At 38.8% G+C, this 14,358-nt stretch overlaps 1 protein-coding gene and 1 pseudogene across 3 annotated transcripts in view; both read right to left on the reverse strand.

Moving 5' to 3' along the window:
- Window positions 1–260: 260 nt before the first annotated feature.
- On the reverse strand, window positions 261–897 carry LOC101177914 (annotated as a pseudogene). The gene has a single exon (XR_004028662.1). The product of XR_004028662.1 is annotated as a polyadenylate-binding protein 1 pseudogene (transcript).
- Window positions 898–2,507: 1,610 nt separating this feature from the next.
- The window catches only part of RLIM (ring finger protein, LIM domain interacting), a 29,186-nt gene continuing 17,335 nt past the window's right edge, over window positions 2,508–14,358 (reverse strand). For both annotated transcript variants that reach the window (XM_003268980.4, XM_030806970.1), the window contains 3 exons: window positions 13,129–13,321; window positions 11,574–11,657; window positions 2,508–10,335 (listed from right to left, as the gene is read on the reverse strand). In XM_003268980.4, coding sequence (XP_003269028.1) covers window positions 8,720–10,335; window positions 11,574–11,657; window positions 13,129–13,297 — 1,869 coding nt within the window. In that variant the 5' untranslated portion in view covers window positions 13,298–13,321 and the 3' untranslated portion in view covers window positions 2,508–8,719. The remainder of the gene's footprint in view (window positions 10,336–11,573; window positions 11,658–13,128; window positions 13,322–14,358) is intronic.

Consider the following 14,358-nt stretch of genomic DNA (forward strand, 5'->3'; position numbering starts at 1 on the left):
TTGCTCAGTTATCAATTCTGTTACTTAAAATAGAAGTGACATTTTGAGCTATTCCACAGTAAAGAATTACAAAATTAAAGAAAGGAATGCTTTAAATTTTTGTACTTTGCTGAAAATTCTTTTTCCCAGGGTCTATAAAACATTAATTTGTTTCTATATTTTACTTTTTGTGTTTTTGTTTTTAAATCAATTAATCTAGGACTAGCATTATGTTTGCTAGACCTGGCATTTGCTCGGTACATAAGGTTCAGTTTCCTTCTTTTATTTTATATTTTGCAATTTTTTTCCATATTTAAGTTTTTCGATGTTTAGATATTTTTCTTTGGTGAAGCACAAGTTTCTTTTCGTGGTCCCTGATCAATTTTAAACAGTTGGAACACCGGTGGCACTGTTAACTGGTTTCTGGGCAGCCTCTTTAGCTTGATGGGCTTGTAGTACAGCTACAGCTTCATCAACCTTAGAATGGAGTGACTCTGGAGACTCGAGCATATGAAGAAGTTCTGAATTATCAATCTCCAACAACATGCCAGTGATTTTACCCGCAAGAGTAGGGTGCATGGCTTGACTAAGAGGAAACAGCTGTTCACCCAACATTTGCTTTTGCTCTTGAGGGGCAAATGCCAACATGGAAGCAGTCAAAGGTTCCTGACCTTGTACATGAATAGCAGGCTGTTGCATTGTAACTTGTGGCTGTGCATTAAGATGTTGCTGAGGAATGCAAACTCCCGCAGCGTATTTACACTGTGGAACGGTGTGGACAGCAGGAGTAGCTGCAGCAGCTGCAGCTGCAGGACGTGGACCCATTGTCTGTGTTGATGAATTCCCCAAATTTTTATTCCAGCCTATTTTGAGACTTCTGGAAATAAAACACCTTGATACCGTTTGCCCTAGGGCTGATTACAAGGTACACTTAAACTGCTAAAATGATAGTTCATGTTATTCATAGTGCTAAGGTGTGTGTATCCGGTAATGCCCAGTGCTTTACTGAATTTACAGTATATTACCATTAATCCTCCAAAAAACAAAACAAAAAAAATACAATTTGCGGCCGGGCACAGTGGCTCACGCCTGTAATACCACCACTTTGGGAGGCCGAGACGGGCAGATCACGGGATCAGGGGTTCGAGACCAGCCTGGCCAACATGGTGAAACCCTGTCTCTACTAAAAATACAAAAAATAGCTGGGCATGGTGGCGGGCGCCTGTAATCCCAGCTACTCGAGAGGCTGAGGCAGGAGAATCGTTTGAACCCAGAGGCGGAGGTTGCAGTGAGCCAAGATCGCACCATTGCACTCCACCCTGGGCGACAGGGCGAGAATCCGTTTCAAACAAACAAAAAAACAAACAAAAACCGATTTGGCCTTTTTTTTTTCTTGGCAAACCAGCCAAAACTGATGTTTATTCTAAGAAATCACATCTCATAAGCAATCTAGTCTAGGGCTTGGGATAAATACTAAGAAACAAATTAGAAGTCATATAGTAGTGGGATTAAGAGCACAAGGAAGATAACTGCATCAAAGATGATTGCAAATAATCTACTTATTATGTGACCTGGGCAAATTACCAAACATCTGTATCTCAGCTGCATTACCTATAAAATGGGTGGAATACTTTCACCTCACAGTCACTGTGATGATTAAATAATTTATATAGAGTACTTAATACAATGCCTGACAGCAACCAGAAAAGTTTAGCTAATTTAAATATAGTTAGTAATCCATGCAAGGCCTTATAGTTAAATCTTGTCTAAATTCAAAGACCTCAAAGAAACTGGACCCTTGCTTCCTTCTTTTTTTAAAATGACCATTAAGAGTTCAGTTTACAATACACTCAGATTTATCGAATCCTCTCTTCTAGGGATCTGGGGCTTTTTTTGAGACAAGGTTTTGCTCTGCAACCCAGGCTGGAGTGCATCAGCATGATCATGGCTCACTGCAGCCTTGACCTCCCAGGCTCAAATGATTCTACCACCTCAGCCTCCCAAGTAGCTGGGACCACAGCTGTGTACCACCACGCCTGGCTAATTTATGTCTGGATCCTTTTCACTGACCTAAGATGCTGTGCTTTGGCTTCATTGTCTAGAGCACTAACATTTTTGTGGTGGTATTGAGTTTCAAATAATAAAATGATGAATGACACTAAACTTAAAACCTTGGGAAGGTCATGAGTTGAAGAGCTGACTACATCCAAACTATCCTGAGAAACTGAGTTATGATGCCAATGACAGATAGCTCTGCAGGCACCAGAGGAAATGAAACTATAATAAAATACACCAGGTGTCACAATGTGACGATTTACTTGAAACAAGGACATCTTAGTGGCTTAAGCAGTATGTTTAAGAGGTTAAGAGAGAAATGCAAGACAGAAGTACAAGCACATGTGCACACCTACAAGTTTTTGTATATATTCAGGGCAAGCAAGGGAGTGGTCAGAGCAATGGCGAGAATACAAGAAACAGCAAAGATGCGCCTACTTAAAACGTCATTCACATAAATCTTTCCAGGATTCTTGTATTGGAATATAATCTTTTATTTTACCACTCAATGATTAAGCCATTCAACTACACAACACAGATAAAACGGAAGTTATAACATATAAACCAGTACCTGCCCACACTCATAGCAGTGAGGGGAATAAAAATCAAGGTTGCACTGTAATTCCATTTGATTCTAAAAATCAAGTCTATTTGACATTGGTTTGAAGCAACAGAACCTTTATAGCAGATTCCCCTTTTTAAAGAAAAACCCAAGGAGAGATGATCAAGCACAAATGATCACTTCATGCATTTTATTGATAGTCTATATTTTAAATCTGCAGTATGACATCTTACATAGGGAAAAAAGCTTCTTCCTAAAAGATAACTATTAATAATCAAACCAGCTTTAATATGATTGACCTTTCAAGGTCTTGTTTTGCTTTAAACAAGTTAACTTTCAGCAGGTGTAAAGCACTGTACAAAAGAAAACTGTGTACATTCTCAAAATTTAATACAGGGCTTCCCAACCAGGAGTCTGCTGGATAGGTATCGGAGAAGGGTGTTATGTTCAGGTTTAAATTGAAAGAAAATGAGAAACCAGATAAAGCAAGCCAACCAAATTAACTTCACTTTGTGCTCCTCTCTGCTTTTTTGAGTCTCTCCCGAAGGTCAGGAAGCCCTGGTGTAACAATCACTTTAGTCTTTACAGAACATACATCTATGTGCTTTGTGTCCAAAGACATAAAGGCAGCCTTTGTTACTGTTCCCCCGCCAAACCCCTTCAGGTTCTTATAAGCTTCAGAAAGCTTTCCAAGATTGCTGCCCTGTTCTTTGTATGAATCCAAGTAAACAACTATACCAAAGCAGCTCTTCCTGGGAGAAGATAAAACAGGCACAGATACATCACCAGGCCAACTGCGTACCTACTCAACTTGATACCTGATCACATGGCCCTACATCCTTAAAAGCAGCACCAGGGACAAATGGAGCTATCAAGAGGTAAAATCCAAACACTGGACAGTTAAAACACATACAAACCAGTTAAAAGAACATTAGTAATGGGGCACTAAATAGAGTTAAGGCTGGACAGCTGGTTCAACCATACCTTGGTATTGAAATAATTCTGCAAGATGAGGACCTTACAGAGGAACCTTGAAAGAGGCACCATGGTATGACAGGGTTCACTTTCACTGCATGTCTTTAAGATATCTACTACTCAGCCCAACTGACCATAAAGCGGCTTGTGGAACTTTAATAAACAAATCCTAATAAAAATAAATATCTCACTAATTTTTAGTGTTGGAGGGTATGCCTATTTCCTTCAGATCTGATCAAGACATGAGAATTATAAAACTGATACAAACTGTTCTGTGATTATCACTTGACAGTTCTAACACTGTTAAACAGCTCAATTCTATGCTGTAGCCTTTAAGATACAAACTGGGGTTAAATGAGATCACTCACTTGTTAGAGAAGTTATCAGATAAATTTTAGAACTGTTCCAGTTAAGGAAAATAATTCTTAATTTCATAATCCTAAAAATTTTTGCAGGGCAGGTACTTAACTCATAGCTGTTTTAGTTGATTAAAAAATCTGATTTAAAAGTAAGTGAGGCTAGGTGCAGTGGCTCACGCCTATAATCCCAGCACTTTGGGAGAATGAGGCAGGCGAATTGCCTGAGCCCAGGAGTTCAAGAACAGCCTGGACAACATGGCGAAACCCCATCTCCACAAAAAATTAGCCAGGCAACGTGGTGCATGCCTGTAGTCCCAGCTACTTGGAAGGCTGAGGTGGGAGAATCACCTGAGCCCAGGAAGTCAAGGCTGCAGTGAGCCGTGACCATGCCACTGCACTCCAGCCTGGGCGACAGAGCAAGACCCTGTCTCAAAAAGTAAAAAATAAAATAAAAATAAATAAGTGACATACTAGTTCCTCGGATCTTTTACTTTTTTCCAAATGAAGTATGCTGTCAATTTACATTTTTCATGTTTTTTCAAAAGCACACAATTTACTAGTTAACTCAATGAATTACAAGACTGTTATTGAATATAAACATACTGAAGAATTAAAGGGAAAAAAAACACACCTGACACTTTAACATGTGCCTTAACAATCTTGCATACTAAGGTACAGAATACTTCAGAAAGTAACAATCAGCATAGTCTTATAAGACTAGGAGAATAAAAGTGCCCTGCAAACATGGCTTCTATGTACTTAATATGGTAAAACATGTGACAGGGAAGCCTGTAAGGTAAAACTTAAAAAAAAATCAAATAAGGCAGATTATAAATTTTTTTGTTCGCAAAAGAACAAAGGAGAAAAGGGGAAGAATAAAAACATTCTCCATCTTTAAAAGAAAAAATATTAACAACCACAAGGTGCCACTGTATTTTAGCAAGCTGTAAAAATGGCCTTTTAAGAGGAATTTTGCAATCTTTACCTCCCTACCATATGGGTATTTTGGGAACTGACTGAAAGTCATGGCCGATGCTTCACCCATTTCACGTCATGGACGCTTGGGAAGCAGGCAGTTAAATACAAAGCATATTATGTGATAACCCTTCATAAATACAATTTGAGACCCGACACTAGGAGAGGATACTTGGCACAGAAAAGACATGTTATTCGGTAGGGGGACACATTACTTGAGGCAACACTTACAGCCAACCAGTTTCCTAATCTCAAGGTTTGGATGAATTCCAATGATCGTTTTAAAAAACTGTGTGTACACACACACATTTCCTGGTGCTAAAGGTCTTCTTATGAACTGTACAGTTACCTACATTCCAACACTAATGTGAACACTTTTCTCAATCCCCACCTCCATTAACACCATTAAGGTGTTAACTAACATGTTGTTTTCAGAGCAAATATTCCAAATTAACAAGGTGGCTCATCTTCTATAGAGTTGATACAAAGTCTGCAAACTTTTAACTTAACTTGCTCAATTTTGTTTCTAATAGTACTAATAATCCTCAACTTTGGCCGGGCATGGTGGCTCACGCCTGTAATCCCAGCATTTTCAGAGGCCGAGGCAGGCACACCAGTTGAGGTCAGGAGTTCAAGAGCAGCCTGGCCAACATGGTGAAATCCCCATCTCTACTAAAAATACAAAAACTAGCCAGCTGTGGTGGCGTGCGCCTATAATCCCAGCTACTCGAGAGGCTGAGGCAGGAGAATTGCTTGAACCCAGGAGGCGGAGGTTGCAGTGAGCCGAGATCGCTCCATTGCACTTCATCCTGGGCGACCAAATGAGACTCTGTCTCAAAAAACAAAACAAAACAAAAAAACCTCAACTTTGTCAGCTGCTCAGAGTTAAAACACTTCAAATGTTTCAGACTAGAAAGTGAATTTTTAGAAACATCTGAAATATTTAAGAAAATCTGGGTTTTGGTACTTTTCCTTATGCTTTGAACAATGTGAACTCCCAACATTGTTTATCCTTGTTCCTCTTACTGCATGAAGTTCATACTAGGTCTTAAAGACAACTTTTCTGTACTTAAGAAAAAGTGCAAAGATAGAAAATGAAATGCAAGGTGTTTTGCAAGAAATGCTCCCTCGAGAATGGTGTTTGGATGTGGGTAGGGGGGGAAAACGATTTTTGTTCTCCATTGTAATCTGACACCTACGAATGACCTTGTCTTCAATGTCCACAACACTAGTAAGCATGTAATAATCACGGACATCGCAAGATTAAAAATTAAGTAGCAAATTCCACTAAAACACTTGTATTCATTCTATACAATCGAATGGAAATCCGTGAGTGCTATTGAAAAAGGTGTTCACATGCACATGTCCGATATGTGCATTCCACTGAAGGCTAAAAGCTTAAAATTCTATTTCCAGTGTTTATGAATAGCTTCAATATCTACATTCATAGCCAGCATTCTGCTTGAGTTACCTCTTACTTTAATATTTCACAAATGAGCAGTAAATCTTGGGAGATTAGGAAGGTACCTGTTGTCAATAACTTTCTCTTACGCTTAGAATGTGCTGCAATTGTTTTTAAACTATTTAAAATGAACACCCCTATAATAATGAAACACTTTATGCCAAGAAGAAAATTGATTTGTTTTTAGCCAATCAAGACTACCCTGCAGATCAGAAAACTGTAGATTACATCCTTAGGAAAGGAGAAAAGGAGGCTCACAAATATAGAGGAATCCTGACTTTTACACGGACAAATTTTTAAAAAGATAAAATGTATTACATAAGCGCCATAAACAGTGAAATCTGCTTATATTAAAAAAAATAAGTGAAGCTTTGTTTGGACATTATTTCCTTGCAAGAGCAGTACATATCCTTAGTAAACAACTACCATATTTACAAGTTAATTTCCTTGATACTTAGGTAGGATTGAAAGCCAGAAGAAATCATGAAAGAGTGAGCTTTGAAATAATCTTTACAGCTAAGTTGATAACAGTGAAGGTAGCCAGACAATTCCTAAAGCAGACTTGTTTATTTTGTAGAGTACTTGACTATGTCTGGGTAGCTAGCTTGCTTTGATAAAGGCCAAGGACAAGTTCAATCCCTATTTTGGCCTATTAAAGCTTTTCCCAGAAGAACAAATATCTGCTCCATAGTCATTCTAATCCTAACCCCAGCTAGCCTCAAAAAAGAAATTAGGCAAGAGGACTGGGGTTTTCATGAAGTTACTCTTACTACTAAGAAACCAACATAAAGTGCATGTCCATAGATAGCGAGTCAGCAGTCTCATTTTCATATATGGGCAGCACAATTAAAATTTGAATTTCAAATAACCCAACATGACTCACTTTCAACAAAGGATAAAAATCCCTTAATCTTCAACTGGTCTTTAAATTCAAGATGTTAGGTCTGTGTTAGAGATAGGAATGAAATATTATCAAGTGTGCACTGGTACCTTAAATGACAAATCTCAAAACAACACAAATTCGAGACTTTCCTATTAACACACACGTGTACCAATTGCAATTCATATGCTAAAAGTGGTTTTATAGTCTCCTTCCTCCATCTTTTCATTTTTGAGGAGCAGACTTGTAAAAACATCAATTTAACTTGTGCTAGGTAGTAGTGGTTTGTTTTTCTTAAACCAAAACTCTGCCAAACTTGCTGATCTTCTGCTTCATCTACTCAGGTAGAATACCAGGTCAAGCTGCTGCTGCGGCTGCTCTCACCATGTAAAACCAGTTTGTGTCTGCATTATTACTGTCTTCAGGAAAACTTTAAATTCTTCAGAGCAGTTTTCTTTACTCCTCCCATATTTCACTTCCTGCCTAAATCCAAGTTAAATTATACAATTTCCACTGGTCTTCAACACGGTTTGATTCTGCACTGTCCCTTCCTTTGCATGTCACAGTAGCTGTTCACACACATTAAATATTATAGATATGTTCTGCTCTTGACATCTACACACTTACAAAAGCAGCTTTGTACTTTGTTTGGTGTGTTTGTTACTACGTTGGCTCACAAAAAGCAGTTTTCTCAGTTCTAAGCATGGTACTTTACAATTTTTAATGCATTCATACAACAGTGCATTGGAAAAGTACTGAGCCTCTACAAAATAGCTTTACATTTTTAAACAAATGAATGTGATTTTTTTTCACTTACACAAGCATAGGCTTTTTAATATTTCCACAAGATAAATATCTCAATTAAACTATAAGCTCACTCTACAGTGTGCCACAGTGATGGGCTTAGGAGACAGTTATACACTTAGAAGATCCTAACCTTAGTGTTATTTACACTGACATGTCCAGTATCACCAAGTCTGAAAGGTGAACAAACAATACTCAGAATGTGGCTGAATTTGTGTCAACTAATAACTGGGAATGATATAGCTTTAATCACTTATGAAACACATACTGTAACTTAGTCTAAACTGGTAATTTCCTTCGCTCCTCTCTCTTATGGCGTGGGAAAATTTAAAGATCAACATGAAAAAGGAGCCATTGCTAAGGCAGATCTTTTAAGATAACAAAGGAAAAATTGACAAGTGTATATGATAAATTATCAGTAACAGTGATGCTACCAATTTAACTGGTACGGAAATCAGATTTTTAGGTCCTAAAATGTGGCTTTTAAAATATTTCCTTTTATTCTGGAACAAAAACTGGAGAAAGGACAATGATTCCTTCAGAAAGCAATGACTCAATTCAGGTTGTTACTTTACATTTAAGTACCACTCAAAAAGTGGACATAAAAGCAAGTGATTCCTGTTTGCCCATCACTATATCAGCTACATAGCTGAGAGTTCAGATCTTAATTACACAACACTTTCTCTGTTACTAGAAGCTAAGACTGCTCTGCGACAAATAGGACAGGTAGAATTTTCAGATAACCAGCGATCGATGCAGTGGACATGGTACTCATGGGAACAAGGTAGTTTACGAAGTTTGTTGCCTTCTGTATATTCTGTAATGCAAACACTACAGGTTTTTAATGCATCATTTTCACCAAAACTTCTCATTGCCAAGTTGTCAATCTGTTCTTTGGTGAGTCCTCTAGGTTGGTCATCATCATCCTCATTTAAGAGGAAAAACTGAGCCAGGCTAAGGAAGGGCAAAGAGCCACTTTCATCAAATGTGACTGGGGCCCTATGTCGACCCTCTCGCCTGGCACCTGATGAGCCTGATGATGAGCTTCCTTCATTACTGCCTTCAAATAAATCTGAGCTAGTTTCTGAACTTTCACCACCGGAACTGGAACTAGGACTGGAACTGGAACTGGAACTTGAACTGGAACTGGAACTGGAACTCGAACTGGAACCAGAACTACTACCACCACCAGAACCTCCTCTTCCACTCCGTGACTCTGCCCTTTCCATATTTCGATTTGAGACTGAGCCAGTAGGCTCTGAGTCGCTATCACTGTACATAAAATAGCTTAACTCACCAAAACCTGTCATTATCTGCCTTAACATGGTCTGAATTGCAACAGATGTAGTCTCACTTAAACCAGTATTTAAGATTCTACGAATGGGAATTCTGATGGTACTGACATAGGTTCTCACACCTGCCCGCTCAGAACGTGAAAACGTACGCCTAAAACCTCCTCGTTCACTTTCGTAGGTGACAGTGTTGTTTGGCGTCTGAGACCTAGACCGAGTTCTGCTGGCTATGCTATCTCTCTGCCGATATTCTCCAGGACGAACTCTTCTTACTTGAAGATCAAGGACTATGGTTGGAGGTCTCTGTCCTGATCCTGTAGATTCACCATTGGCAGTTGTGTCTGAAGAACCTGCTCCTTGAGAAGCATTTCTTGTTCCAGAAGCTGCAAAAAGACCTCTACTTAGCAACTCGGGCCCAGATATTTGCTGCCTCAATGTCACATGGTGCCGAGTTCTAGAACTTCCCTCCGTCTCATTTACCAAAGGATGTTCAAAAGTCTGAGATGAGATACTATGATGAGATCTTCGTGGAATTTCACTCATTGGATGCAGAGGTGACCTACTTCTCTCAGCTCTTGCTCTGGTTCTCCGATGGTCTGGGCTCCTGCTTCTTGCCCTCCTCTGACCTCTGGTAGGTGGGACCTCTGTTAATGCTTCAGTTGAATTTCGTTCCGATCTAGATGGCCTTGCAGATGTTGATTCAGATCGTGGGTTTTCCACTTGCCTTTGGCTGTTGTTTTCCACATTTTCTCCACTAGAACGTCTTGCAGATGGCTCATTTTCATTCTCTGAATTTTGGCTCCCATTATTACGGTTAACATTTATCTCTAAACTGAATCTGAAATCACCACTGTTTGGATTAGTCCGACTCACTGCTCTCCAAGATTGGTTTCCTCTTTGCCCACTTCTTGTTGTATTTCCAGTTTGTCTGACAGAGTTAAGCCAGTCTATTATAGAGTCACCATTAGACACATCATCTGAAGAGTCTCCTCCTGTTCAAAACAAAGGAGGGGGAGAGGGAGAAAAAGGAACTACTAAAATGAGGACAATCATATAATAAGTGCTCTGAAACTCTGCATTAAATAACTTAAAAATTTGGAACACATTTCATAATTACAGATTTTTACAAACTACACTGCATAAATTTATAAGGCAAGAAAATTCTAATTCCATTTGAAAAGAGCAAGCTATACTAGAGAAATTTAGAGAATTATTTGATTTTTAAAGGGAATCTGGAGGAAGTCTATTTTCAGTACTTTATCATATACAGAGCCAAGCATACCACTGTGGGATGTCAGAAGACATTTTTTCAGTCCTCTGCCAAAATACTAATGTAATCAAAGTAGGTAAGGAAACAGTGTTTAACGAACAGTCACATTTAGTTCAAGCTACATTTCTGTCAAATTTTTATTAGTCTACATACTGTGCCTTTGATAGCATTTGAGGTTGTTTTAAAATACAGGACTATTTATCGTAGCCATAAGAAAAATACAAACAAGATTTATAGGTTTAAAAGCATTTGAATATTTCTTAATGTTACCAAGGTTTTCAATGGACATGAAGTTAAAGACCAGATCAAATAAGTAGTCTGAACCTTGCATAGCACGTATAATGGCATGTTCAAGAACCAAATTATTATCGTAGCCTCTCAGGTTGCACAATCAAAATCCCTACTTGACACTGGGAGGGAAACACCAGACCTGAGGTTAGAGCAGGATTTCTCAAGAGTGGTACTACTGACATTTTAAGCCAGTTAATTCTGTGTCATGGGGGCTGTGTTGTGCATTATGGCATGTCAGGATGTTTGGCAGCATTCCTGCCCTCTACACAAATGTCTCCAGGCGTTGCTAATGTCCCACATGGGGCAAAATTTTATCTCATTAGGAACCACTGGGTTTAGACATTTCTTTTTGCTGGTAAAGAAGTCGCATGTTTATAAAGAAGGAATTAAGTAGGAATAAATTTCAATGGTGGTGAAAAACAAACAAACAAAATCACATTTAACTAGGCCATTTCTCACTGTGTTCCAATTAACATAAACATCCCAAAGGTGAGGTAGAAAAAAAATGCTGACATTCTATCAAGAAAATGTCAGTTTTCTTTTTATGAGCAGTTACTTAGCACCAAATTAATTTGTGCCAAATCTGGATAATCTTTGGCTGACATTTACTATTACAAAGTTCCTATCATCCCATCGTCTATCCACCTCCCCACCAAAACCAAAACATACCTCTATTTTCATCTGAGTTTTGTGGTGGTGGGCCTTCTTTAATTTGCTGTAGTCTTCTCAGCAACTCTTCCTCAGTACTTTCACCTGAAATTTAACACCACAGGGCAAAGATGACATTAGGGGTATGACAATCAAATACTTTATCAGTGACTCACAGTAATCTGACACAAGACAATTAGGAAAAAAAATCATTTTTAAAAGAGAAAACTTTTTCAAACCAAAAAAAAAAAAAAAAAAAAAAGAAAAAAGAAAACCAGTGGTTCCCAACTCTGAGAGAAAAACCAAGGAGTAGGTAGGACCTGGGAAAAATTCACTTCTTTGGAAACATATTAAAAGCAATTTACAAAGTTCTTTTGCATATAACATCTAACTTTGGCTCACGCCTGTACTCCCAGCACTTTGGGAGGCCGAGGCGGGTGGATCACCGGAGGTCAGGAGTTCGAGACCAGCCTGGCCAACATGGTGAAACCCCATCTCTACTAAAAATACAAAAATTAGCCAGGCATGGTGGTAGGTGCCTGTAATCCCAGCTGCTCAGGAGACTGAGGCAGGAGAATCGCTTGAGCCCGGGAGGTGGAGGCTGCAGTGAGCAGAGACTGCACCACTGCACTCAAGCCTGGGCGAAAAGTGCAAGACTCCGCTTTAAAAAAAAAAAAAAAAAAGGCAAAGACAATTCTAAGCTGGGCGCACAGTGGTACTGCATCTGTAGTGCCAGCTCGTTGGGAGACTCAGGCAGAAGAATCCCTTGAGTCCAGCATGGGCAACATGAGACCTTGTCTCAAAAATAAATAAATAAGTAATTTTTAAGAATTGCAGCTTTGAGAGGAAGAGATTGTTATCTACATTTTAAAATGAAGAAACAGACTGAGTGACAGACTGGCTTGCCAGGAGCCACACCAAACAGCAGGGCCAGAACTCCAACTAAAGCATTCTGATTCAAGCCTGGTACTGTTGGCTCAAAACACACTCCCTCTCTTGAAAGTCACACTAAAACCTTACCTTTTAAAATCTAAGCAATTACTCAAAGGTAAGTAGAATTAAACAGAAATGAAGAGGAAGACAGATACTGTGTTTTAACTAGGATCAAATGGGACTTAGTGGGGTAAAAGATAATTAAGCACAAACTTCTAATTGCTATGTTACCCAAGGCTAGCTCTGGAGGATTACAACTGGGACATATTCAGAAAATCAGAGATAACAAAATAGAATAAGTCTTTCCTAAAAACTAAGTTCCCATTAGCTATTCCACACTCGGATTCTTATCTAGTAAGTTAGATAAAGCTAACTAAGAAAAAAAAGATTTAGCTCCATTCTTTTCAATTCAGTTCACTAAAAATTCATAATTCATAAGTTAAGAATCTCCCTGATATAGGGTAATTCCAAACATCAGTAAATATGATCAGGTAATAAATACAGCAATAAATGTCATTCCATATCCCCTATATTAAATAATATTTCATAAGGGCTAAAGAAATGGATTTTTAAAACAGGGTTGAGTATTTTTTTTTAAACTGGCAATTTACACTTATAAATCCTTAAATATATGTAAGCATACCTGGGGTGCCTAGCAAATTGTTATCTCTCATAAGCCTATAATCTTCTTCACTCAGGTTATTTACAAATTGATAGAAAGCTTCTTCCCGATCCAATCGGTCCATTTGACTTCTGCGCTGTGCTGCAGACTGATCACCACTTCCTTTGTCATTGGAATCTGAGTTTTCCATATTGATGAACAAGTGGAAAATTACCTGAAAAGAGAAAGGAAACTAATCTTGAAAATAAAGGTCACTATGTATTCTATACAAGTTTTAATTATGTGAAAATCCAGAATGTAGGTCTAGACATGGATTTTCAGACCTCAAATGAAATTTCCTAACAAAAACTCCTGAAAAGCACTGTTATATTAAGAGTAGGTCAAGGGTTGGCAAACTACAGCCCTTGAGCCAGACAGGGTTGGTGAACTAAAGCCCTCGGGCCAAATCCAGCCACACTGTGATATTTTTTGTTTTTTGAGATGGAGTCTCACTCTCTCAACCAGGCTAGAGTGCAGTGGTGCGATCTCAGCTCACTGCAACCTCCACCTCCTGGGTTCAAGTGATTCTCTGCCTCAGCTTCCCGAAGTAGCTGGGACGACAGGCACCTGCCACCACGCCCAGCTAATTTTTGTATTTTTAGTAGAGACAGAGTTTCACCATGTTGGCCAGTCTGGTCTCGACCTCCTAAGTTCAAGTGACCTGCCCTCCTCAGCCTCCCAAAGTGCTGGGATTACAGGCATGAGCCACCGCACCCAGCCTCATGCTGCATATTTTTATTCTCCTTGCAATCTAAGAATGGTTTTTAGAGACTATCTTGTGACATATGAAAATGCAATGAAATTCACATTTTAGTGTTCATAAAGTTTTATTGGAACACAGCCATACACATTCATTTACATGTTATCTATGGCTGCTTCTGTGCTATAATGGCAGAGTTGAGCAGTTGTGACAGACTGTATGTGGCACTCCCATTGCTTTGGACTGCTGCTCTGTGCACTCTAAGTTGCAGTGATGTAATTATAACGACAGCATTTCAAATGCCTTCACACTGGACATTAAAAAAAACTGAGTACACACTCATCATCTCAAACAAAGAGAAAAGTGGACTCTGAATGTCACGCTTAAAGGTGCAGCAGAGGATGGATTTTTAAAAAATCAGATTAGATGGCAAAGAATGCATGATTATGCAAAAAAGACTCTATACTAAATACAATATATACTGACACTATTGAACACTAGTGACAATATTC

Source organism: Nomascus leucogenys, chromosome X, assembly GCF_006542625.1.
Source record: "Nomascus leucogenys isolate Asia chromosome X, Asia_NLE_v1, whole genome shotgun sequence".
Taxonomy (NCBI): Eukaryota; Metazoa; Chordata; class Mammalia; order Primates; family Hylobatidae; genus Nomascus; species Nomascus leucogenys.